Raw genomic sequence first — 27259 nt, 5'->3', positions numbered from 1 at the left:
AGAAATCTAGAAAAAACTATGAGATCTAAGACATAATTTTAATAAGATCATTGGGTACAATGTCAATATGTAAAACTCTAGTGTATTTCTACATACCAGCAATTACCAATTAGAAAATGAAATTTAAACATAACATTTGAAACTATACAACATATAAAATACATAATGATATGTTAAATAAAATATATGTAAGACCTATACGTTAAAAACTACACAATATTGCTGAGAGAAAAGAAATAAAATCTAAATTAATGGAAAGATTTGCTATGTTCATGGATGAAACACTCAATATTGTTAAGATGTCTAATAAACCCCACACAGGCCAAAAGATTTGACAAGCCTCCAAAATATCCCAGCAGGTATTTTGAAAAATTAACAATTTGAAAAATTAACAATCAATTAACATGTGATTCTAAGACTTGATTTATTTTTATTTTTATTTTTTTAAGAGAGAGAGAGAGCATGCATGAGTATGGGGAGGGGCAAAGGGAGAGGGAGAGAGAATCCCAAGCAGGCTCCACGCTCAGTGTGGAGCCTATCATGGGGCTCTATCCCACAACCCTCAGATTACAACCTGAGCCGAAATCAAGAGTAAGACACTCAACCAACTGAGCCATCCAGACACCCCTGTGATTCTAAAACTTAAAAGGACCAAAAATACAAAAAAATAATTTTTACCTAGGAGAACAATAGTAGACAATTTTTATTACTTTTAAGATTTACTATAAAGTTCAGTAATAAAGTATGGTATTAGCATAAAGACAGATGTATAGAAAAATGAAACAGAAGAGAGAGTCCAGAAAAAAGGTCCCATATACATGCTCAATTGATTTTCAACAGAGATGCCAAAGTAATTCATAGGGCAGCTTTTCAACTGTTACATACCATATGTAGATAAATAATAAACTTGATGCCTACCTCACACCATATGCAAAACAATAATTCAAAACGGATCACAGACAGAAAAGCAAAACCTAAAACTACAAATCTTCTAGAAGAAAATGTAGGGGATAATACTTGTAGCTTTGTGGTAGGCAAAGATTTTTTAAATATATAGCAAACAAAAAGCACTGGCCATTTAAAAAAAAGATAAACTGGATTGCATTTAAGTATTAAACACTTGCAGCCTTTAAAGAATACCATTAAGGAAATAAAACGGCAAACTATGGGCTGGAAAAAATATTAACATATATATTAATAGACATATATCTCCAACAAATGACTGGTATCCAGAATATTAAAGAAATCATACAATGCAACAAAAGAAGACAAGCAACCTGATATTCTAAATGGGCAAAAGATTTGAATAGACACTTCAGAAAAGAATACATTAAGAACTGCAAATAAGTACATAAAATGGTGCTCAAATCATTAGTCATTATAGAAGAGGAATTTGAAAACAGAGCTATCACTGCACAACCGCTAGAATGATAAAAATTTAATAGCTGCACCAAGTTTGGCAAAATGTGGAGCAATCAGAACTTTCGCACATTGCTGGTGGTATTGCAAAATGGTATAGTCGATTTGGAAGACAGTTTGGTAGTTTCTTATAAAGCTAGACACACAATTGCCATACCCCTAGATATTTACCCAAGAGAAATAAAGCTATAAGTTCACATCCACATGACAGATGTATGTGAATGTTCTTAGTAGCTGTATTCACGATCCAAAATTGGAAAGACTCCAAATGTCCGTTAAATTGTGCTTATATTCATATGATGGAATGCAATTCATCAATAAAAAGGAACAAGCTACTCATACAAAACAACATAGAAAAACTCAAAAACATTAGGCTAAGAAAGCTGATACAGAAGATGACTGTGCACTTTACTTACATGTTCCAGAATAGACACACTAATCTACAGTAACAGATATGAGATCACCATTTGTAAACAGTGGAGGGGGCACTGAATTCAAAGGGCATGGAACTGTTCTACCCCTTCAACAGAGTGGTGATTGTCTGGGTGAACACATTTATCATCACTCATCCAATTGTGCAGCTAAAATGGGGGCACTTTATTGTTTGCAAATTATATCTCAATAAAATTTAAAAAGCTTTTACTAGAAAAGATAAGAAAATATCCTTTTACCTTAGATTTAGGCAAAATGTACTAATATTAGGGGCACCTGGGTGGCACAGTTGGTTAAGCATCTGACTCTTGGTTTCAGCTCAGGTTGTAATCTTAGGGTTTTGAGGTCAAGCCCTGAGTGGGGCTCTGCCACTCAGCACAGAGTCTTACTTCAGGCTCTCTCTCCCTCTCCCTCTGCCCCTCCCCTCCATGCATGCGCGCTCTCTCTCTAAAATAAATAAATAAATCTAAAAAATACTAATTTTAAAAGTAAAGAGAAATCATTCTCATTAAGAATTTATTTTAAAGATACCTTAAAGAGATGGAGGAAAAATGGGGCAGCTGGGTGGCGTAATCAGTTAAGTAAGCATGCCCAACTCTTGGGTTTGGCTCAGGTCATGATCTCATAGTCAGGGAATCAAGCCCCATGTTGAGCTCCAGGCTCAGCATGGAGTCTGCTTGAGATTTTCTCTCCCTCTCCCTCTTCCCCTCCCACTCCTCTCTCTCTCTCTGAAATAAATAAATAAATACTTAAAAATAGAAGAGATAGATGGAGGGAAAAAAACCCTGATACAAATCATAGATGATAACTGCATGACTTAAAGCCAAAAGTTAAAAGCTCCAGGAACAACTGAAGAACACTGAAGAACAAGGTACTTAATCAGCAAGAAAGTCAGAAATAATCCAATAATCCATAAAAAACAGAAAAAATGAGCAGAAGAAGTAAACATTAACCTACGCTAAATAAACATGTGACAAGATGCTCAATCTTCACAGTGATCAGGAATATACAAATCAAGATCAAAATACGACCCTATTTTACACCGTCTTGACTGGCAAAAATAAGAAGTAAAAAACTTGGAAGGGATGAAGAAGATGTGGAATGGGACATCACATACATTGCTGGTGGTATAAATTAATACAAACGCTTTGGAAAACAAACCACTATTATAAGTTGATTTTTAAGTTGATTATTCACAACCCAGCAATTCTGTGTCTGTACACAGTCAAGGGAAACTCTTGCACATAAACACATGTATGCCAAATAATGTTCATAACAGTAAGGTTTATAGTAAGGAAAAAAAAACAACTAGAAATAAATCAAGTGTCCGTGTTCAGGAAAATAGGTAAATAAATCATATACTCAGAAAATAAAATATTATACATCCCTAAAAATTAAACAACTTGGCTCATATAATGAACTTCATTAACATAATGTTGAATTTAAAAGTTAAGTTCCAGGAGAATATTGACAACATGATACCCTTATTTGAAAGTTCAGAACTATTTAAACTGAACAATGTGTCAAGCTGGGGCAGGGGGGACATGAATAAATATGTGAAAGAATCCTAAACATAACGGAACTTTCCACAGTAAGTAACTATAAAACTTATTCAAATGTATAAAATAACCATTTTTAGGCCTTTATATACCAACTAATACAAGACTGCATTTGAAATAATGAAAAAAACATGAGAAGAGCATGATATTCACACTAGATCTTCTTACCTGAAGACACTTTTTGATCCATTTTGCATGGAAATCAAACAAGAGCATGGAATGGCAGTGTCACTAGGTGGAGGGAACATTTTGTGGTACTGAGGTGAAAGAGAACTCAGAAGCTGAGAAGCCGAAGTGACAAAGTACAAAATATCTCTGTAAAAATTATCCACAAGTTCCTGGATGACTCCTAAGATGTGTATCTAGCTTGCAAAGAATCAAAGAGGATGTGGCTGACCCGCTGGGAGAATGGAGAAATGAGCAGATATTTCAGAGGACGCAGAATGCTAGAGACATATTAAATTGTAGGTAAAACCTTGAGTTTAAATATCTTGATGAATACCAATCACTTTCAAGTGAGACCTCAGGAGGCCATGTCCTAAGTCTAAGAATCCTGTTAGAAGAGTGAGGGAAAGACTTCCAATACAATCACTGTAACAAGGGTACCTGGGTGGCTCAGTCGGTTAAGCATCTGCCTTTGGCTCAGATCATGATCCCAGGGTCCTGGGATCAAGCCCTGCATTGGGCTCTCTGCCCAGGAGGGAGCCTGTTTCTCCCCAACAACCCTCTTCGGCCCAGCTTCTGCTCTCTCTCTTTTTCTCTCTCTCTCTATCTCAAATAAACAATAAAATCTTGAAAAAAAATCACTGTAACAAATTCTAAAACCAAACCTCAATAATATCGAGATGGTTTGTTAGTAACTCAGACGTCTTTGAGCACAGCATTTCACAATCATTAGAGAAACATAATATAAGCCAGATCCTACAACCTATCTCCGATGGTTGAGGATAAAACAAAAATTACTACTATACATGTTTAAATTAAAAAAAAAAAAAGTAACTGATATCAAGAGATAAAACAGCCAATAAAATTAAATTTTTAGTAGACGAATATTGAAGATAACAGACCAAGATTTGAAAATAAATAGTACATCTAGGTCACATCTATATATTAAGAAAAACAGAAGAAATGAGAAAGAACCTGTATACAAAGTTGAAATTTTTGACCGGATAATTTGAACCCATAAAAAAGAATTATAAAGACAGTCATGAACTGTAAAACAAAAATGTAAAATTAGATATTCACCGAATCAGTGTAAAAACAGGACCCAAGAGAAGATGGGACTAGTTAACTCGAAGACATGTTTATACCCAATATTCAAATGAAGCTCAGAGAGTGGAAAAAAGGGGAAAATATAGTACAAAAGACATGGGTTCTTGTTTAACATGTCTAATAAATGTTTAATTGTCTGAAAAAGGGAGAAAAGGTGTCACAAGCAATATTAAAAGAAATAATGGCTGAGAATTTCCCAAATCTAATGAAATACATCAAACCATTGACTCAACAAATACAGCAGGATAAAGGGGAAAAAAAAAACAAAACACTATACCTACCTAGACGCATTATACTCACACTTCTGAAAATCAAAGACAGAGAAAATCTTAAAACCAGCTTGAAAAAATATATATATATATTCCCTGGAGGTGCAACAATAAGACTGATGACTGACTTTTCAAAATAAAATCTAGGTAGACAAAAAACTAATGAAATTATATTTGTAAAGTGTTTTTTAAAAATAACTGGAAACTTGAATTTGATACCCAGTGAAAATATACCTCAAAAAATGGTGAGGTACCTTGGATAATGGCCATGAAATAAAGGAGTTATAGAAACACTCCTGTAGATAGCAATTAGAAGCACTTTTATTTTTCTTTTATTTTCTTTTATTTAGAACATATGACTGGAGTTCTAGTTCTGCAATGTTGGCATAAATCTACCATAGCCCATAGTTCCTGTTTGATGGAACTCTAATTTCTAGAGAAAATGCAGAAAACAATCGCCTGAGGGCTCTAACGGGTGACAAACAATGTAGGCAGAAGGTGAAAGACAGTCAAAATGTAGAGAAGCGAACCGCACAGATGAACTCCCTCTCTCTCTCTCTCTCTGGTCCAGACGCAGACAAACACGTGGACTAGACACAGAGACATATGTTGTATTAATTGCATATATATGCATGCACATAAAATTATATATATTTCTCTCCCCTCTATTGCTGCTCTGTTTTACCCCTAAGGGGGCCCTTATTATGCTCAGGGTGGTGGTGCCCCCAGAGGTACCTAAAGGCAGCATGGAAACCCGTCACTGCTCTAGATTCACTGAACCTTAATGCAGAACAAACAAAAATTATTCAATCTTAAAAATGAATAGGGACGGGGGCGCCTGGGTGGCACAGGGGTTAAGCGTCTGCCTTCGGCTCAGGGTGTGATCCTGGCGTTATGGGATCGAGCCCCACATCAGGCTCCTCCGCTATGAGCCTGCTTCTTCCTCTCCCACTCCCCCTGCTTGTGTTCCCTCTCTCGCTGGCTGTCTCTATCTCTGTCGAATAAATAAATAAAATCTTTAAAAAAAATGAATAGGGACAGAACTGGTTGAAAATGAAAGAGCCTGGGAACCTATTGGACATTATAAATATCAATATTGATATATGTGCTGTTGGAGCCCTGAAAGAAAAGAAAAAGATTTTCTCACAAACACACATAAAAACTATTTAAAGTAATAATTACAGAAAATTTCCTAATATTGGTAAAAGCCACGGTTACAAATTCAAGACACTCAAGGAACTCCTAAAAGCATATACACAAAGAAAACTATGCTTAGATGCATCTTAATCAAGTTGCTGAAAACCAAAGGAAAAAAATTTGAAAGCAGGCAGATGAAAACAGCACATTATATACGAGGGAACCGGGATTGGGACAACCAATGGATTTCTCTCAGAGAATGCAGAGGTCAGGATAAAAAACCATCAACTTAGAATTCTATACAAAGTTAAAATATCCTTCAGGAATAAAGAAGAATAAAGATCTCAGAAAAAGGGAAACTAGGAGAATTCTTTGCCAGCAGACCTGCACTACAAATAATGCTAAAGGAATCATTTCAGGCTAAAAGAAAACAATTTCAAAGGGAAACATGGATCTTTGGGGGAAAGGAGAATAAAATAAATGGTAAATATCTAAAGACTTTTTTCCTCACCTGAAGTACTCGTAAATGTGTATGACTGCTGAAATTATAAAATCATTATATTGTACGGGAGGGTTTCCAATGTATGTAGATATATATGACAACTATAACACAAAGTAAATTAAAAATAAGCTGAAAGAGTTATAGGAACCTATACGTTACAACCTATATGTTACATTTTATGTAACATAGTACAATATTAACTCTAAGTAAACTGTGAAATACAGATAGATACAGATACAGACATATAGATATATAGAGTGATACATCCCTAAATAAGGCCCTTAAATATTGATACAAAGAGATAACCCTCAAAATCAAATAAATAAACTAAAATGGAACATTAAAAATATTCAAATATGTAATCCAAAAGAAGGCAAGAAAGGGGGCATAAAATACAAAGATAAAAAGAGAATACAACAACTAACAAAGTTATAGACATAAATCCAATTCTATCAATAATTCGCTAAGATGGGAATGGTCTGAACACTTCAATTTAATAGCAGATATTGACAGGGTGTACAAAAAGTAACACCCTACTATGAGCTCCCTATAGAAATCATAATTTAAACAAAAATGCTAGACGGATTGAAAATAAATGGGTGGATAATGGCAAAACTTATCAAGTTTTATGGAATGTAGCCAAAGCAGTGCTTACAGGAATATGTATAGCATTAAAAGCTTATATTAGAGAAAGACTAAAGACATAAAATAAGTAATCTAAGTTTCCACCTTAGAGGAAAAAAGAGCAAATTAAACCCTCTCGGTCAAATAAATAAATAAAATCGTTAAGGAAAAAAAACCCTTTCAAAAAAGAAAATTTCAGGCATAGAAGATTTCATTGATGAAATCCACCAAATACTTCAGGAAGAAATAATCACTACTTTACACAATCTTTTCCAGAAAATAGGAGGGAGCACTTCTATGTATATAATATATAAATACTGATTGTACAAGCTGAGTAGTAATAACTTGTAGAGTTTAAAAATACATGTAGATTCAGCAGTTATGAAATGGAAAATAAAATAATATTTTAAAAATAAACCATATAGAAAATTTTTAAAAATTTAAAAATAAAAATAAACCACATCAAGGCAAAAAAAATAAGAAAAGGAACAAAAAAAGAATATGAAGCACATGGATCAAGTAGAAAATGAATAGGAAAATGATGACCATAGGCCCAAAGAGATTAGCCATTACTTGGAATGCCAACAGACAAAATATCACCCATCAAAAACCTAGAATTGTTCTATATTGAGAAGGTTATTAGTAGCTTTAAATGAAAAGAAGAAAAACAAAAATAACTTACATAACCAAACATATCCAGAAGCCATTGAAAAGAATAGCAAAACATAGTAACATAAGTACAACTAGAAGCCCTGGACATAATGCAGGAGGCAAGCAAAGGAGATCTCTGAAAGATGGGGAGAGGAGGGCACCTGGGCTAGGGAACTCAGGACTGGAAGCACAGAGCTGCAGACAGTCTTATGGTCCCCAACCAACAGAAGAAAGCATCTCAGGCCTGGAATTGGGCACTCCCAATCTAGCAACAGGAGGTAGCCTGAGGAAGTTCATGCTTCCCCAGCCAGTCCAACCCAGCAACACTGGCCAGGGAAATCCCCCAGGAGCTCCTTGGCTACAAATGGCACAGCGTAGGCCATCCTTCTCTTCCCTGTCAGCCTGAGGCTCCCCTGACCCACCATGAGATACTTGACAGTTGGGCAAAACCAACAGGGGTGATTCCACCAGTGCCGGATCCAGGAGGCCTCTTTGTCCCCATAGGTCTCAGAATCCCATCCTCCACTGAGCCACCAGGTGGCATCAACAAGGTGAATCCTGCCACAATCAGGGCTCACCCAGGGAGGTACCCTCCATTCCCCAGAGGCAGGGCAATCTGACCACAAATGTCTAGCCTGGAAAGTGGTCCTCAGCTTCATAGGCCAGAGACTCCCTTCCTTCAACAAGAGGTACCAGGTGACCTATCCCAGAGAAATCCATTTGCTTTCCCCGGGCAGCATGAAGAGAAAACAATAGAAGCCCCAAAAGCACCAGATAAACTAAGCAGACCAAAATAATATCAGCTCTTAAAATTATGTAGTCATTGGAAGCACAGCAGAGAAAAGTAGGACAGACTTGTGTGCCAAAACTGAAGAGGGGAACTCCCTAGTAAAATAAAAGATTTAAATAGAACATAGCCTCATAAGATAATTACCACAATGTTCAGAATATAATAAAAAATTACCAATCATACCAAGACCCAGGAAAATCACAAATTGGATGAGAAAAAACAACTAATGCTAAGACCAAGATGATCAGATGTTAGAATTATCTGATAAGGATTTTAAATGTCATCATAAAAATGTTGAAACAAGCAATTACAAATTCTCTTGAAACAAAGGAAAAAAGAGTAGAAAATCTCAGCAAAGAGAGTACAAAATAGAACGAAAAGGAAATCATGGAACTGAAAAAATACAATAAAAATTTAAAAACCCATTGGATTGAATCAATCATAGAATTTAAATGACAGAAAATAGAATCAGCAACTGGAGAACAGAGCAATGGAATTTACCCAACATGAGCGGCAGAGAGAAAATAGACTGAAAAAGAGATGAATAGGACCTCTGCTAGGGACTTGAGGGACAAAAGACCTAAACTTCCTTCCACTGGAATCCTGGAAGGAGAAAAGAAAGAGTGGGGGCTGAAAGAGTATTGTTAGCAATTTCCTGAATTTCATGAAAGACATATAAACCTATAAATTCAAGAACATATGAACTTCAAACAGGATAAATTCAAAGAAATCTACATCAAGAAGCATCATAATAAAACTTCTGAAAACTAAAGATGAAAAAAAAATAATCTTTAAAGCATCCAGAGAGAAACTATCCAGAAGAAAGCCAATTTACATGACAGTGACTTCCTCACCTGAAACCATGGAGGTCAAAAGAGAGAATGGCACAACACTTCTCCACTTCTCACTTCTTGGGAAGAAAAAAGAACTCTCATCCACAAATTCTGTATCTGGCAAAACTATCCTTCAGGGACGAAGAGGAAATAAAGATGATCAGACGAAGGAAAACGAAAAGAATGTGTGGCTACAACTAATGAATCATCGCGCCTTACATCGGAAACCGGGGATGTACTGTATGGTGACTAACATAATATAATAAAAAATCATTATTAAAAAAAAAAAAAAGAATGTGTGGCTAGCCGATCCTTAAAGATTGCCAAAGGAAGTTTATTAAACAGAAAGGAAAGGACAGAATAATTACGAAAGAAGAGCGAAAAGAGCAGAAATATGGGTACATACAATAGACTGTCCTCCACATGAGTTTTATAAATCACATATGATGATTAAACGATGAATTATAACATCTGATATGCAAGACAATGATATTTAGAAGTGAAGAAGGGAAAGGGACCTAAATGAAAGATTTCCAGACCTCACTTGATATGACAAAATGTTGATATGAGTAGACTATGATAAGTCTCGTAATGCCCAGAACAAACACACACATAAGTACAAATGAAACCGAGGAAATCTAAAACTGAATCAGATTCATGAACTGTATCAATATCAATATCCTAGTTGTGTTATTGTACACAAGTATTACAAGGCACCACCATTGGGAGAAACTTAACAAAGGGTATACTGGATCTCTGGATTTCTCTCTGTTATTTCCTACAGCGGAATGTAAATTATATTAATCTCAAAATAAACATTTAATTTAAAGAAGAATATTCTGAAAAGAAAGAGAAATCAGAAGGTACCAGCCTTTCCAAATATTGGAACTTATTATAAAATAATAAGAATCAAAACAGCAAGGTATAGAACTGATGGAGAAAGGAGAAATAGTAAGTGGTACCCAAAAGGCAACAAAAAATCAGACAATGTCGCTTACCACATTTACAGAAAGCTAAAATATAAATTATATAATTATCTTGATAGTTGAAAAAGAACCTTCGAATGAATTAATACGCCTTTTTGACAAAACTATTAGCAAACCAGGAACTCAGGGGAATTTTCTCAATCTTAAAGCAAGTACCTACCAAAAATATGTAGCAAACATAATGTAAAATTGTGCATTATAAAAAGCTGTCCTCTGAGATCAAGAACAGGATAAGAATGGCCCACTATCACTACATGTATTCAACTTGAACTAAAGACCCTAAGTAGTGCAATAAGGAAAAAGAAAGGAATAAAAGGCATAAAAATGGGAAAGAAAAAATAAAACTCTCATTTTTCCATATATGATGTGACTGTATATAGAAAATCTTAAGAATCTATAGGTAAACTATTAGAATAAATCAGTGAATAGTTCACTAAAAGCAAGTTTAATATATAAAACCAATAATATTTCTACATATACACAACAAAGAAGTAGAAAAATAAATCTGAATATATGCTATCTATAATATAATCACAAATATTAATATATGGGGGAAAAATCAAACAAAAGTTATTCAAGATCTCTACAGTAAAAACTACAAAATTTCCTGAGAGAAACTAAAGAAGATCTAAATAAATTGAGGGGCAATGTTAGTAAGATGTTAATTCTCCCTAAATTGATCTTGAGTCCATGCAATCTCAATCAAAATTCCAGATTTTTTTGCAGAAAATAAAAATCGAATTTTCAAATATATGAGGAAATGCAAAGGGCCAAGAATAGTCAAGTCGATCTTGAAAAAAAAGAGAAAGCTAGAGGACTTACACTATTAGCACTCAAGAACTATTAAAAAACTATAATTATTGGGGCACTTGGATGGCTCAGTCGGTTACATGTCCAACTCTTGATTTCAGCTCAGGTCATGATCTCAGGATCATGGGATTGAGCCCCACATTGGGCTCAGTGCTGGGTGTGGAGTCTGCTTAAGATTCTCTCTCTCCCTCTCCTTCTGCACCCCCTGCCCCGTTTGTACTCTTTCTAAGACAAAACAAAACATAAAACTTTGATTATTAGAACAGTATGATCCTGATGCACATTCAAATGGCCCAGTGAAATGGAAGAGAATGTCCGAAACCAGACCCACAATATACAGTTACCTACCTCTGAGAAAGGGAGTATGGTAAAGCAGTAGGGAAAAGAGTTTATTCTTTCAATAAATAGTATTGGGTCAATCAAATACCTGTATTTTTTTAATGCATCTTGCCTCCAAACACGCATTACACGGAGATCAACGCCAGATGTAATGCAGATACAAATGAGCAGTGTAAAACAAAAAGACATTTAGAAGAAAATATAGGATGACACAGCGTGTTCTTAAAGAGGTACGCCTTTTTTAAACAGCACACCAAATGTAGTAAATAGGGAATAAAAGGTGGTAAATTGGATAAATTGAACTACATTAAAATTCAGAATTTCTGTTCATTAAAAGATGTCATTAAGAGCATTAAAGAGGCAAGGCACAGCATGTGAGGACAATGCCAATATATGTATTTGTAAAGGACATGTATGTAGTTCACCCACAAATCACTAAGAGAAAGGCCAAAAGCCAAATTTTAAAAAAAGGCACGAAGAGCTGAACGGGCACCTCGCAAAGGAGATCTCCAAATGACCAATACACACATGAAAAGGAACTCCACATCAGTACTCATCATGGAAATGAAACCACCACAGTGAGAAGCCATTACCCACCCACCAGAATGGCTAGTGTATAAAAGACTAACAACCCATGGTAGTTTGCTGAGGGTCAGTGAAGCCCAACGGAAGCTCTTAGGAACCACCCCTAGGAATAAAACTGATAACAAGCACTTTCGATTAAGTGTTCGGCGGCATCTGTTAATCATACGCATGCCCTCTGACCTAGAAATTCCACTCTCAGGGATAGAGCCAACAGAAAGACATATATGTGTTCCCCAAAAAGATATATCTCAGAATCTTTATAGCTGTATTATTGGTAATACACAAAATCTGCAAACAGCTCAAGTGCCTTCAACAGCAGAATACATAAACCAAGGGTGAAATATTCGTAAGAGGCATATTATATGTCAGCCTATATTAATCGTGTCTTTTTAGTTTCTGCATTTCCCAAGCTTTGCCATCTAGGGTCTTGCTAATCCTTGGAGAGACTGCTCCTCTCGGGGCTAGCCAATTCCCTGGGACAGTAAAGGACTCTCCCGCAGTTGTGCCTTTCGTATGCAAACTAAGCAATCCAGAGCCTGCCGCCCCACCCCCAACCACCTGCTTTATGGAGCTCTTCCACTCTGAGCTACTATTCCTCTGCCCTCAGTCCATGGTGAGACAGCAGACACCCCAGAGCCCACTGACATTATGTCAGTTCAAACTACCCAATCCTGAGCCTGCTTCCTCTGCCTCACCTATTCGTTCCTGCAAGAACCACAGTAAAAGCTCTTTCTCCTGCTCCCTCTGCGGGCTGACTCACCCCGGTGCTTCTCCTCGCAGCCCTGTGTGGTGTGAGCTGCAGACGCCCAACTCTTGGGAATTGGAACAAACTATCTTTTCAATGGTAGGCATCGCTGGGTCCGCTGTGCTCACCATACCGGAATGATAATAAAACCTACATTCTAAAACACAGTAAGAATGAATGAAGTACATACAACAGTAATAATGAACCTCACAAACAGGATGTTGAGCAAAGAAGGCAGATACAACAGTGTGCGGAGTGTGCGCATTTAGAGGTCAATAGTGTTTCTGCTGGGGGGTGTAGTGACCGGACGTGGGCACGAGAGCGAACCCTGGAGTCACTCACGATGTCCTGTTTCTTGATGTGGGTGTAGATTGCAGGGGTCCATTCACTTTTTGAAAATACACCGTGCTTTACGGATGGTTTGGGCACTTTTCTGTACGAGTATTACATGTCAGTTTACATTAGAAAAACCACGAAGATTCAGCCATAACTATATTCCGAATAAAATAGAGAGCATTCCAAAACGGGAAAGAATAAATTATCTGATGCCTCCTATAATAAGTTTAAAAATTAACAATAAAACAAACACTAGGCAGCAGGGAGACGGGAAGAAAAACAAATCAATTAATTAGAGAAACATAAAATACAACAAAATTGATTAAGCAAATTAGACCGAGTTCTTTGAAAAAGATCAATAAAAAAAACTTCTGTCTAGTCTAATCAAGCAAGAAAAGGAGACAACACAAATACACAACAGTAGCAATGAAAAGAGAAATATTTCAACAAATAGATACTTTGAAAATTTGCAAATACCATATAGAGCTTTAGTCATGAATTTGAAAACGCCAGTGTTAATACAAGATTTTCTGTAAAACAGATTACTAAAAATTACTCAAGGAAATGTAGAAACCAGGCAAGAGAATTTCCAAGATATCAAAGTAATAGCTCCAAGACCCACAACCAGCCCAGGTAATTTTACAAGTTAAATTATTTCCAACTTTCAAGAGTTCTGTCCCTATAAGTGCAAAAGAATGAGCATTCTCTATCCATGTTAAACAGGGAGTACAAGCCGAACAGAAGTAGAACACAAGCATCTGAGAGGGAAACTATAGGTCAATGTCACATATGCATGTAGGTGGAAAACCTCAACTGTCATAACAGAAAAGCAAAAGCATTGCTCTACAAAACATGTAGCCAGGCTCAACTCCTGGGAAAGGTCTTCTCATTTATATAAAGGAAACAACACACAGCAAGGACCCTCTTCTTCTACCTGCTACTGTCTTTCTGGGTATGACAGCTAGAACCAACACAGCCATCCCGAAATTATGAAGAGAGCTCAGACTACACCCTGAGGACAGTCAAGTAGGAAGATGAAAAAGACCCAAGCCTTTGATCTGGGCACAGAGTCTGCACTGGCCAACTCTGAAGCCACAGATAATAAGACTTCCTTATTGTTTATACACTCGAGATGAACATTCTGTTACCTGCAGATGAGTATGTTCTAAAAGTGTACAAAGACTGATTAAATGTCAGCTGAGAGGGGAAAAAAAGGGAGAAAAGAGGCTAAGAATGTTTTAAAAATCAATGGCAAGATATGGGAAATTAAGCAGGGCATAGGGTAGATGTGACGTTCAGGTCAACAGGGAAAGGAAAGATTCCTGGATAGTAGAAACCAATACCGAAAAACATAAACGCTAGGTCATCACATCACAGTCCATCCCAAATCAATCCCAAGGAGATGGCAGATTACACTGAAATAAAATCAAACCATAAAAATACTAGAAGAAAGTATGGATGAATAGTATCTACTTTGTGAACTGAGCATGACTTTCTAAAAAATACAAATACATAAATTGTTCATTGTCTCAAATTGTTCAATGTCTCTGTGTGAAATTATTTTCTTCAAAGGCAACCAATTTGTGGGAACAAAATATCCGACACAAATAACTATCAATTCCCTTCTGAAAGACAGGTTATAGGAGGCGACAAGAAAAACTTCATCCCCAATATAAAAAAGCAAAGGACCTGAGGTGTCGTTTACCAAATGTGAATACAACTGACCAATGACTACATTTTTAAATGCATAATTCCACAAGAAATGCAAATTTATCGACATTGCGTTTCCGTACTGTTACCAAATTAGCAAAATTGTTTAATTATCACCCAATGTTTTGAGCACAGGCTGTAACAGAGACTTCCATATACTACTGGTGGATATGCAAATTTTAATATCTTTCTATAATCAATTGGAAAAATAGGTGTCAACAATATAAAGAACTTTAAAAAATTATTACCCTTGGTTTGGTAATTTCACTTCTTAAAAAGTAGAAGGAAATAAATATAGATGCACTAAAATTGCATATATTTTGGATGTTCATTACTACATTATTCCATAATAATATGGTGTAAATGCCTAAACATACATCATGTAGGAAGATAAAATAAGTGTGGGCTCCCTGTAAACTGAGTAATGTATTTCCATTAAAAATCACAGTAAAGAATAAAGGAATGAAAAAATACTCCCAATATGGCCTTAAGTGGAAGTCAGGATATAAAAATATATGCATAATAAATAGCAATTTGATAAATATACATTTCGCTTTCTCTATCGTTATGTACAGAGCAAGGGGAAAAAGAAAGAAAAGGAAAGAAAGAACGTAAATGCACCAGAAATGCTAACAGCATTTATTCCTTGGTTCAGAGATTACAGCTGACTTTTATATTCTTCTTTTCATTTATCTGTATTTTCTAATTGTTCTACCCTAAATGAGCAAGTATTGATGCTATCTTCAAAATGAAGTGATAAACGTACTTAAAATGAAACACTTAATTGTATCTTTTCCTTATCCCTTTACTCAGATGAAGCAGCAGGGTTTGCTTTGGTTCTCAGCTCTATCAAACGCCGTTCTGCACAAGGGTTTGGAACGGTTGACATTTTACTTGGGAAATATGCTGCAAGAATGCTAATCCACAAAGAAACTGAAGTTTATTTCTCTTCCGTGACTCACTGTGCACAGCTGGGAGCCTCTATCAGAGCTGCTTAATAGAGACACTGCACAACACTCAGGCTGGATTCTCCCAGCCCCACCACTGCCCGCCTCCCCTTCTTCATGGCGAAATCCACTGTGCAGCTCCTGGCACCAGCTACCAGAGCCACCAGGTAAAGAATTCCACCTGTGCTCTAAGTGGCAGCCCCTCCTTCATCACCAGAATGATCTTGTCTACTGGCTGCTGCCTTTTCCACCTGGCCTCACAGCTTAGAACTTCTGAACCCTGAGAATGTGGGGAGATTTGTAACACAGTGGAGCAGACCTGCACGAGAATGTTAATGATGCACTTTCAAGCCCCGGGAGGGCCGGGGTCCTATGGCATGGCAATCACTACATGATGAGCAATTATTACTCTATGAATTATCAGCAGTCACAAGCCTCTCCCAGGGACAGGACATCAAGGAGGGCATTTGATTCCTGTCCAAAGCCAGCTTTCGTGAAGAACGGAAATTGACGTAGAAGACAGAAGAAGCATCTTAAATTGGTTAAAGGAGAATGAAAGCCTCCCATTTCCTTGGGTCGTGGCTGGAATGGGGAGGCTGAGACAAGGGCATTGGTGGAACTTTCAGCAGGCTCCACACCAACAGGAAGGGACTCTGGGGCCCTACTGCTGGCTCTGTGGGGGCAGGTAGAGTACGGTGATGGGAGGGTGGGGTGGAAAGTGGGCTGAGTGGAGTGAGGGGGTCATGGAATTGCATTGTCCCGAGTTCAGAAAAAATGCTCCCAGCCCTCTGCCCCACATTCCCCTCAGGAAATCTGCCTTCCAGCCCCAGCACAGCCACACGCTCGTTGGTGCTACATAATTGAGTCATTCCAGTCTCTGGGCCTCAGTTTCCCATATGGAGCTGCTCAGAAAACCATAGAGATACTCGGGATGGGGGAGATGGTGCAGGGGAGCATCAGGACCCTCGACCCCAATTTCCCACCTATTGCAACCACTGCATGTCTGTTTCTACAACTGTTTAATGTATTTGGGTTCCAATAAGATTCTGGTGGAACAGATTTTCTAGAACTAAAGAAAAGCTTGAAGGCACTGGACTAAATTCTTTCTCAGTCTCTTGGTTCTAACTGAATTCTACTCTATCGCAAGGAGCAGAAACAGCCCTGTTCTCTCACCACACCAGAATGTTCTTTGCCCTAGAACGCCAACACATAGAGCAAACTCATAGGCTTTTCCAATGCTTCCCGCCCACTTCCCACCCTCTGGCCAAGGTGACAGGCCACCCTCCACTGAGCCAGTGAATCAGGTGGATGGTGCCCATGGGGAATGAGGTTCAAAGGGCCTAGGGCAGCTGGCAGTCTCCCCAAGGTGTCAGTGCAACAGGGACTCTGCATTGGCAGAAGGGAATGAGTCTCCCACATCAGTATCATTAGGATGGAAAAGGGCGGATATCCTCAGTAATCATGTCATGGAAAAATGTTTCTGCAGGGCTGTAGCGGGTGTTATACTCCAGGTGAATTATGCTTGTGGGAAAGGAAAAAAATCAAAACGAAAAGACAACCATGTTTTCCTTCTTCTTTTAATCACACCAAAACAGTCCTAAACACAAAATTTCATTAGAAGCCACGTTTCCAACACACGCTCCCCTGGGTCTTTATAGAGAGTGACTATCTGCTCCCACGTGTGAAGTGAGTACTGCCCAGGCACACAGAGCCCCCCTCCAGTCTCTGGCTTCAGGCTTCAGTACATGCTATGGTGAGGCGCCGGGGCCCGGGGCACTTCGAGGTAGAAGGCCATGTTCTAAGCCTGCCTGCAAGTCTCTGCTTTTGAGGGTCTGGAGTAGACCGCTCTGAGAAAGGGTCTGGCCCTGCCTGCCAGAAACTGATGGCCCACGCCACACAGGACAGTACTCACTGCCAAGGGCAGCCTCAGGGTCATTACACCGACGGACCCCTTGACTCAACCAGGAGGCTCATGGTATCTGCACCTCCCATCTGAGACAATGAAGGTTCGGAGAAGGGAAGTGGCTGCAGAAGCTCACGAGAGGCAGGAATGACACAAAGGCCCCCAAGTCAGTGAGACAACAGACTTGTCAGGCACCACTGTTCACAGTAGGTGCTCAACAGTTCCTGTTCTGCTCCCTTCTGCCCTACGCGAAACAGCTTTCCGTGCCCCCACCTTCAGAAACTTCCATACAGGGGGCTTCCAACAATGCCGCCCCAGCCCACATTATAAGCTAAGGACATTTGCCTGGGTGAGCCTATGGGACTCGTCTTTGCAGATTTCTGTCTGAACACAGAGAAAACCGAGGAGAAATTTGTGGAGCTCTGATAGTAACAAGCAGGCACCTCCAGGACAAATGCCAGGCCAAGTCCTATGGGAGCCTGACGTGACTTTGCAGCAAAGCCTGCCCCCCCATGAGGCTGCTTGGTGATCACCCATGCCAGGCAGCTCCGAGCAGAGCACAGAGATGATTGATATTTTGCCGGGAGTTACGCAGCGGGCTGGTGACATAGACCTTTGATGTTGCCATCCAGCACTCCCTCAACAAGAACGCACTTCCTGGATGAGATAATTTAATTAGTATTTGTCCAGCACCCTGCAGCGAAAGGCAATCACCTATTCCTTCCATCCTCTGAAGGGGCTGAGTAATCCACAGTCTCTTGATGCCACTTAATCTAAAACGTCTGGGTGACTCACCCTCCCTGCGATTTCCCTCCAGAGTATTTACTTTAAGAAAACATCCATTTGCTCCCTAACTTAAACAATTCCTCTTGGTTTAAATCTTAAAGAAGCTACTTGGTTTTTGTTTTTGTGCCTGTGTTTATTTGTTTGCTGTAGTTGTTTTTAAACTTATATATACATATATATATTTATATCTACATAGATATTTACATATATATGTCCACATATAGAATATAAAGAAATTATAATAGACCACATAATACATAATATATAGAAGTTATATAAATATCAATATAAGGAGATTAGGAGATATACATATACTGAGATATAGATCACCTTTGCAGAGAACCCCTGACCCTGCTCCAACACGACCGCATCCAGCAATCAGCCCCGCTGGTTCCTCTAACCATCCTGAACTGGGTGTGGCCAGAGAGATGCAGTCGAGGGGGTTCCTCAGAGTTGCCTGCTTCCTTAGCACGAATGATCTTTGCACAGCCTTTGTGTGCTTCAGGACCTTAACCCTTCCCTCAAGTCTGCTGCCCACCCTAAACTTTACTTTTAGGTCCCCCAATTTCCCAGTCCTGCCCTTCACAGCCCCATCTTCCACTGGGACCGTAGCTCAGCCCTGCCTTCAAAGGGCGCCCTAGACCTGAGACACTCTGTCCCAATCCCCTTGCCTGGCTTTATCCTGAAACCTCCCAGACCTTGCTTGAACCACCACAGGCCTGAATAACAAACATTTGCTGTGGTAAATCCCATTCCCTGCTTTCCAGATAACTTCTCCTTAACAGAGATAAGTGCCTGGCAGACAGATAAGAACTGGGATATGCAAGTTATTAAGGTCAGATTTTAAAATGACAAAAGGATACGTTTTAAAATAAAGCCCACTTGAAAATCAGCTTCCCTTCCAACTCAATTATATTCAGGCCTCCTGCTCTCTGAAGCTCCTTAGACTGAGAGATTCTAGCTCCCATTGGCTTTGAGGTATTGGAGGAGCATTGCCATGGCAACAAGAAAGGCCCAGACACCTGAAACAGGAAGTGGAGCACACAGTGCCTCTTGGTCTCTCAGACACCTGGAGTGACCAGTGGGGGGGGGGGGGGGCTAAGAGGTGGAGACCCCCACAGCCCACATTCCCATCTACTGTGGGACATTACTGTCGAAGCTGAGCTGAAAGAAGGGGGGTGGGGGCAGCAAGGGAGCCAGCAGGCAGGGCCCGAGTGTCTCTAGCTGGGGACCACTAGGGGATGAAGGCAAGGACGGTGGCAGATGTGAAGAGTCGCCTCGGCAGGTAGCTACACTCCGCAAGCCCCTTTTGTATCAGGGTGACTGAAAAGGCTCCCTGATTCTCGTTGCTCCTTACCAGGTGGGAGTCCCAACACAAGCCAATTTCTGTTGTGGTCCTGAACGGTCCTGACCACCCATTCCTGGCCCCCTAACAAGCCTCCCAGCTTTGGGCATCCCTAACAGATATCACGAGGCCTCCCTGATGCCCTTGACACTGCACATCACATCTCGACCCTCCAGAGTATCACACCATAGAGGCCAACACCCTTTACGATGCCACAAACAAACCTCTGAGCTGCAAAGTGTCATTAAACCCTGTGCACTGTCGTATCACAACCAATTATTCAACCTCCCATTATTTATACGACCAACCCATGACTCCACCTTCCGTCCTAAGATGGAAACTCTCCAACTCCTGCATCGCACATGGACCCCCGGGCCATCCCAGTCCCTCTGTGGGGAGCCAGTCCTCCTCCCATGGGATAACCGATGACCACCCCCGGTATGTTTCCAGCCCTCATGCCCTCCACTGCCCCACACATGCATCCTTCTACCTGGCCCTCAAGGAGTGCAGCCAGAGAATCCCGTCACCCAGGTTCTCAATATCTCAAGAGGGCTCAGCCTTTCCTGCCCTTCTACCGCCCCCAGCAATGCCGGAGGCCAGGCTAGAGGGCTGCTTGCCAAGGCTTCATCCTGCCCCGGTGAGAGCTCACTGTGCCCTTCACCTCTTGAGCACTGGTTAGTAGAGATGCCCGCCTTTCAAGTGTACAGAAATGTATGTGTGTGAGTATGTCTGTGTGTGATTATATGAGCCTGTGCCTGAGTTTATGCCAACCAGTTAATGACCCGACAAGCACATGGGCCTTCTGTGTGGACCATTCCTGGGAGTGCACTGAAGCCATCTGGGTGGCAGGGCTGTGTAACCCCACCATCAGCTCCACACTGGCTCGCAGTGACCACATGTGAGGTTCTCAGATAACTGTTTCAATACCTTGCTTGCCACATTAACCTCTCGGTCCCAATACCTACTAGATTCTTGGCTTCACAAGCCTCCCCTTAACTTTGGGGGTTCCAACCCTGGGTAAAGGCTGCCTCCTCCACCCCCAAGTCTTCAATCCTGAAAATCCTTCATAGGAAGAGAGAGGAAGAGGCAAAGTATTACTGAAAAGAGACCCCGGGCCGGCCATTCGCATTAGCACCAAATAAAACAGCCGAACCCCGCCCAGAGCTACGTAGCTTGTCTGCCTCTCCCTTCTCCCTCCACTGGGCTCCCCTGCTCCCTGCTTCCCACCCTCTTCATGGTTCATTTTTCTGCTCATGGCTTTGTCTCACTCTTAGATCTGGGGGACACTGGCTGTAACCTTGGACTCCTGCCTCAGCCACGGTTACACCTGCCCCAGCAGCTGGGCTGATCTCAGCCGCTCTGGGAAAACACAATGTCCCTTCCAGCCTCAGCCTATGCCTGCTTGGTTGGCTATCCAGGGTCAAGCAGCAGGACCAGGCAGTGCCAGGGCCCTACTGTACTCAGAGACTGCATTAGCAGAACTTCCTGGTTGAAAAACCCTCTGAGCCTTCTCCACACTGTGCCCCATAAACACCAACATAATGGCAGCATCATCAGAGAGAGACGGGGACAGGGCATGTTTGCGGTGGTTAACACCTGCTCGGAACACAGAGCCAGTGGCACCACGGCAGCAGGAGAGGGAGGTGGGGGCCCTGAGACTTACCTTACGCATATCTTTGCCAAAGGTCTCACTGTAGGTTGTACCGAGGATTTCAAACTGGACGTAGGGATTCGAGCTGTCCTCCCGAAACTCCATCACCCCTGTGAGACCAGTGATGTGGCCCTGCAGGAGAGAAGAAAAATTCATTGAGGAAAATATAGATGGGGAAAGGGATGGAATCTCAAAGACGAAGAAGGAGAAGGAAGTAGTCACCAAGAATGGGATGATCAAGGTCTTGAGGAAGCAGTAGACAGCCTGTGATGAGGAGAGGGCTGCTAGCAGTCCCATAGCCCCAGAGTAGGATCGACACTTCCCAGACCTCTGACCACAGGGGAAATTCCGAAGGCTTGCACTTGACATTCATGTGGTCAGTATGATGAGAGCACCTGCTCCGTGCCACTTACATGCTAGCCTTGAGATCAAAGAATGACACTTTTGTTTCCACCCTCCTAGAGCTTATAATCTTCCCTTGCGCTCTGCTCCAAGGGTCACCTTAGCCTAAGCCAAGAGGGAGGTCAAAGGTCAACAGAGCCGTATCAGGCACATGGCGGTAAGTTACACGGCAGCAAGCATGCGCCCTGGAGGTCAACACCAGCTCAAGTCCTGGCTTTGCCACCTGTGCCACCTTGGGCAAGCCATCTCCCATCATCGCCAGCCTGGAGTTAGATCCACATCACAGAGCCTGCCAGGGTTGAAGGATGTTATGTGTACAAAGCACAATGTCTGGCACAGACTGGATGTGGTGGGTGTGGAAGCCTTGCCCCTCTCTCTCTGGCCATGCAGTGGGCTCCGTAGGAGCAGGTGGCAGAGGGGCTGAGGGAGTCTGTGGCGAGCCCCTTCTCTCTTCAAGCCTAGGGTGGGGGTGTCATCCAGCCTTGATCTCCCACAGACTGTGAGCTGGGAGAGGCCCAGAGCCTGAGCTGGCCAGAGAAGGGCCCCAGCTCTGGCTCAGGCTGCAGTAAATTCAACCAACACCAAAATATGTTCGGTGCTAATGACACCACGCACAATTTATTGTGACTACAACTCCTAGTGCTATAGATTTCCCTAAATGCCCTCCTGAAGTCTCTGAAAGCCAATTCACTCTAACAAGTCTATGGATTACCCAATTCACTCCAAATTCAGCCTTCAACTTGGTGTCATGCCTCAGTGTGCGCAACACGGCATCAATGCAGAATGCATGTGCACACACACACACACACACACACACACACACACAAGCTAAGGTCTTAGTGATCAGCATAGGCACTGCTGACTGAGACAGCCTCTCTTATGAACAGTGGCTATCTGGCACACATGAGCTGGGCAGCTGCCTCCATTGTTTGCTTACTTGTGACCTCAGGCAAGTTACTCGACCTCTGTAAAGTCCAATCTCCTTGTTGAAAAGCAGAGATAATAATAATAATAATAATAATAATAATAATAATAGTAATAATACATATCCATGAAGCCCAGCTCACCAGCTAGGAAAGGAAGAATGGCATGGAGAGAGGCCTGGGAAGGGCCTGCAGGGGCAACCACACAAAAAGCTAAGCTTTAGACCGCCTGCTCAAGGGGCTGGGGTGTGTGCATGTGTGTGTGTGTGTGTGTGTGTGTGTGCAAGGAAGGGTCTATCTTCAACCTCATCCCAGTGGGTGTCCTCTTACACACACCTTTTTGATTGTGTCCAGCATGGACCTCCCTCCGTTCCATGGCTTGGTGGACTTGCGTATACAATTCAGGCTTGCCATGCTGTGCCACTTCCGGTCTTCCAGCTTCCGGTGGAAGGCATTGGCCAACATCAGCACGCTATCATACAGGTAGAGGTTGGAGATCTGCAAACACAAAGGCAGTGAAACCCCATCCACTGATGCATTTTCAGAGATGGGGAGAAACCAGCCGAGGGCTTGGGTGATCCAGGGTGCCAACACTAACGAGCTGTGCTTAGTCTCTACACCATAATCTTCTAGCTTCATTCAAAAATCGGGCCAGGCAATGGAGTCCTAAGGAGAATGAGAACTAGCCCTGCTTTCGGAACTAGAGTGGGAGGGGGACGTGTATGTCAATAGAAGAACCGGCATGCTCAGCACCATGGTTGAGACTCACACACTTGCAATCTTTGTGCAAGATTGGAATGGGACATCTTGCTCGGGTAACATAGGTTGGGGGAAGGATGGGCAGAAAACTTGGTCTAGAAGGATTCGTAGGTAAAGGACAGGAAGCATTACAGGGAGGCAGCATTAGGCAAAGGCACGAAGGTACAAAGGAGTAGGGTCAGGTAGGGCAGGGTCCAGCAGCACTGCCCGTAAAGGATCAGATATGAACAATTTTAGGCTTTATGGACCTTACAGTCTTCTTCATAGTGCTCAACTCCACTGTTATAGCAGAAAAGCAGCCACAGACAATACATAAACAAAGGATGTGCCAATAAATCTTTATTAAAAAATAAAGATTTAGATAAAATTAGATTTAAAAAAATAGGCAATGAGCTGGATCCAGCCCGAGGACCACAAGTGGCCAAGCCCTGGCTTAGAGGGACTGAACACAGTACCTCATGTCTGCATCAACGGCTATAGTAGAGGGGAAGCGGGATCAAGAGGGAGGCAGGAATCAGGAATCTAGCCATGTTGAGCCTTATGGGCCATGCTAAGGAGTAACAACGTAGGTGACTTTAGGGAGAAGGATGCCATTGGTAGATCTGTGCCCGGAAGTCAGATCTGTATCTTGGAAAGATTGCTCTGGTCCCCGTGGGGCCTCGGGTAAATGGTGGTCTGAGCGACACTGGCAGCTTATGGTGATGGAGATTCTGAGCCCACAGAGCCTGCTCTGCAATGCCATCACCACCAGCCAGGGGATGCCTTTGGGGATTGCAACTGTGCACATATGAGAAGTACCCCCTGTTGAGCCATCTGCTCCAGAGAGATGGCTCACAGAAGACACAAAGCCCACCTCAGAGCTCCCGAGAGCACGAGTGTGAGGGAGACACGGGAACAACAGCTGGAGAGCAGCACCCTAGCGCTGGTATCCAGGGGTGGGACAGGTCTGGCTCACCCTCCTCACGGCGATTCAAGACCCTGATCTGCGTGAGTCTGAACACCAGCACCCGCCCTCTCAGGGGCTCATCCAGAGCCCTCTGCAGGAAGGAAGGCAGCCCTGTACTTCACATCAGCCCTCCCCTCCAACAGTATGTCATGGAGCACAAAGGGAGGAGAGGGAGGGGAGGGGGTGGGGAGGAGGTGATGTCCACCCCTGTGCAGGTGTGTGGTCCCTCCTGGGTAACTGTTGCACAAACAACCATCAACCGAAGTGGGTCAAGGGGATGATTCTCTGCACACCTAAGCAGCAAGGTGTCTGCTAAAAATACTTCAGAAAAACAAAATCACTGGATATAAATAGGAGAATGTGTCAACCTCATAGGACTCCCGGGAGAATCAAATAAGATCCTTGGTCTGCAGGAAGAACCCCTACTGCTTCCCAGCCTTACTGCTCACCAATCCCCAGTATGGCCCTCATACCCCCAGGACCTACGTGCCTGCAATTTCTTTCCTCACATGTCTTGGACTGGGTGCCCCCAAAGCAGAGCCCCAGACAAGAGCTTGGGTAGCATGGACCACCCTCTGCAACTGACATCAGAGGTGGGCTACGGGAGCTGGTGCGGGACATCAAAACCATCTGCTACATCATGACTGTCCAGCAACTCACGCAAACCCTCAGGGGCATTTCCGCCATGGCACGTCAAGCAGAGCTGACCGCTTCTTCTGCGGGTGTCCCTGTGTCTGAGCCATTCCTGCAGAGTCCTGTCTTATCCCCCTGCAACCTGTGTCCTCACAGCAGGGACAGTGGGCACATGTGTGGAGCAAGGGAGTGGAGGACGGACCGGCGATGTTTCAGATGTGGAAGGAGTGAGCCTGGGACGACTGAGCACTGCTGACTTAGCCAAGGCCTCAGGCCGAGCGGAAGCAGGCAATTCGGTGGCTGGTGCTCTGTTCCAGAGCCTGGCGGTACACAGGCACTTACCTGACAGCAGAGAGCAGTCATTCCTATCACTGAGAGCCCACCTCCTGTCCTACAGGGAACACCAGGATAGAACTGCGTCTCCTACCCCTCGAGCCCTGGGGGCACATTTCCTCCATGAGAAAGACTAACCCACTCTCTGTGCTTGTCAGACCCCCACCCCTCAGGCGCTCCTACCACTGCAGAATGATTTTTGACATGCCCACCTCGCCTCTGGAATGCAAACTCATGATGGAGATGTTGTTACAGGAGAATGTCAGCTACTTACAGTTGGCTTGGTTCACTTTATTTTTTCTGAAAGAATAACTCAAAGCTGAGAGTCCTTGAAAATGTGAAGATTTCTCTTCTCAAGACATTCATGGGTCTCCCAGCCACCCACTCCTAGCTGATGCTATTCAACCAGTCGGGACCCTTTGACCCACGTTATGTCCTGTGCACACACGCACACCACTTGGGACAGCACCACCCCAGCTGTGGCCCAGACCCGCACCCAAGGGAATATCCCTTTTTGCCTCCAGCCCTTCTATTCACAATGAATTAAGGTACTTAATGAGTTTATGAATGCAGAGAGGCTGGCAATGAAGAGGCAGAAACAGGATGTGACTCAGAAAGGCCAAAGGAAGTCCTCAGTCCTCCCACAAGTATGTTTGCTGGGAAGGGTGAACGCATTTCAGGTCAAAGGAACAAGCTTTCAGTTCAAGGCTTTAGCATGCTCTTTTCCAGATAGACAGATACATCTGGAAATATATACATATATGTTATAGATAGAACTTACATATATATACATAAATGTGTATATATTCATATATAACTTGTAAATAACTTTCATACATGAAACTTTAATATATATGTGTGTATATATATACATATATAGTTATATATATATTTTTTTTTCTTACCATCTCTAAACAGAGCATCCAGCACTAACCAAGGCATACAGTTGGTGCTTACTGTATACTTGATGGATGGATGGTGGATGGACGGAAGGATAAATGGACAGATGGATCAGGGGATGGGTAGGTGGGAGTGGGGAGGGGCAGATGGATGGAAGGATGGAGAGGGAGATGGATGGATGGATGGACGGATGGATGGATGGATGGACGGACGGACGGATGGATGGATGGAGGATGGATCACTTGCTAAGAGGGTATACACTGATCTTGGCTCCCAAAGAGAAAACAGTAGGAAAAAAGAGATTGGCCACCTCCACTTTGACTTGGGAGAGAACTTCCTTTGCTCAAACACAACTTGCTTCTCATTCACAGCCTACTTAAAATGTTTTCTTGATCCCCACTTGGAGCTTCACCTTCTCTCACTCCAGTCCCTTGTCCTGGTAAGATGCTGCCAGATTCTCCCTGCTGTAGGCAGACACTAACACCCTGTGCTGATCTGTGGCCCCATCTCTGCTGTCCGACCTCAGCAGCCTCACAATTAGGTGACCTGCCAGGTTCACTTGTGGGGATGCCAAGGGAGGGCACTACCCTTACAGCCCAGTTGTCTGGAGACTGGAGATGGGACCTTTGGGGGAAAGATCAAGAGCAGAGAATAGAAAGGCAGCCTCTGCGTGGGGCTCCATCTGGGTCCTGACAAACATCAGGCAAGCCTTTTCTCAGGGGAGGTGGGTGG

General features: G+C 42.2%; 1 protein-coding gene across 1 annotated transcript in view; it reads right to left on the bottom strand.

The window, feature by feature from the left end:
- GRID1 (glutamate ionotropic receptor delta type subunit 1) overlaps positions 1-27259 on the bottom strand; it is a 685250-nt gene that overhangs the window by 177589 nt on the left and 480402 nt on the right. The window contains exons 7-8 of the mRNA XM_045783660.2: positions 23293-23454; positions 21644-21763 (exon numbers count right to left, since the gene is read on the bottom strand). Of these exons, the coding sequence (XP_045639616.2) occupies positions 21644-21763; positions 23293-23454 (282 nt within the window). The remainder of the gene's footprint in view (positions 1-21643; positions 21764-23292; positions 23455-27259) is intronic.

Source organism: Ursus americanus, chromosome 6 (assembly GCF_024610735.1).
Source record: "Ursus americanus isolate L20-20 chromosome 6, mUrsAme1.1.p, whole genome shotgun sequence".
Classification (NCBI taxonomy): Eukaryota; Metazoa; Chordata; class Mammalia; order Carnivora; family Ursidae; genus Ursus; species Ursus americanus.
The sequence above is the reverse complement of the archived record's forward strand: the minus strand, read 5'-3'. Positions and strand labels throughout refer to the sequence as shown.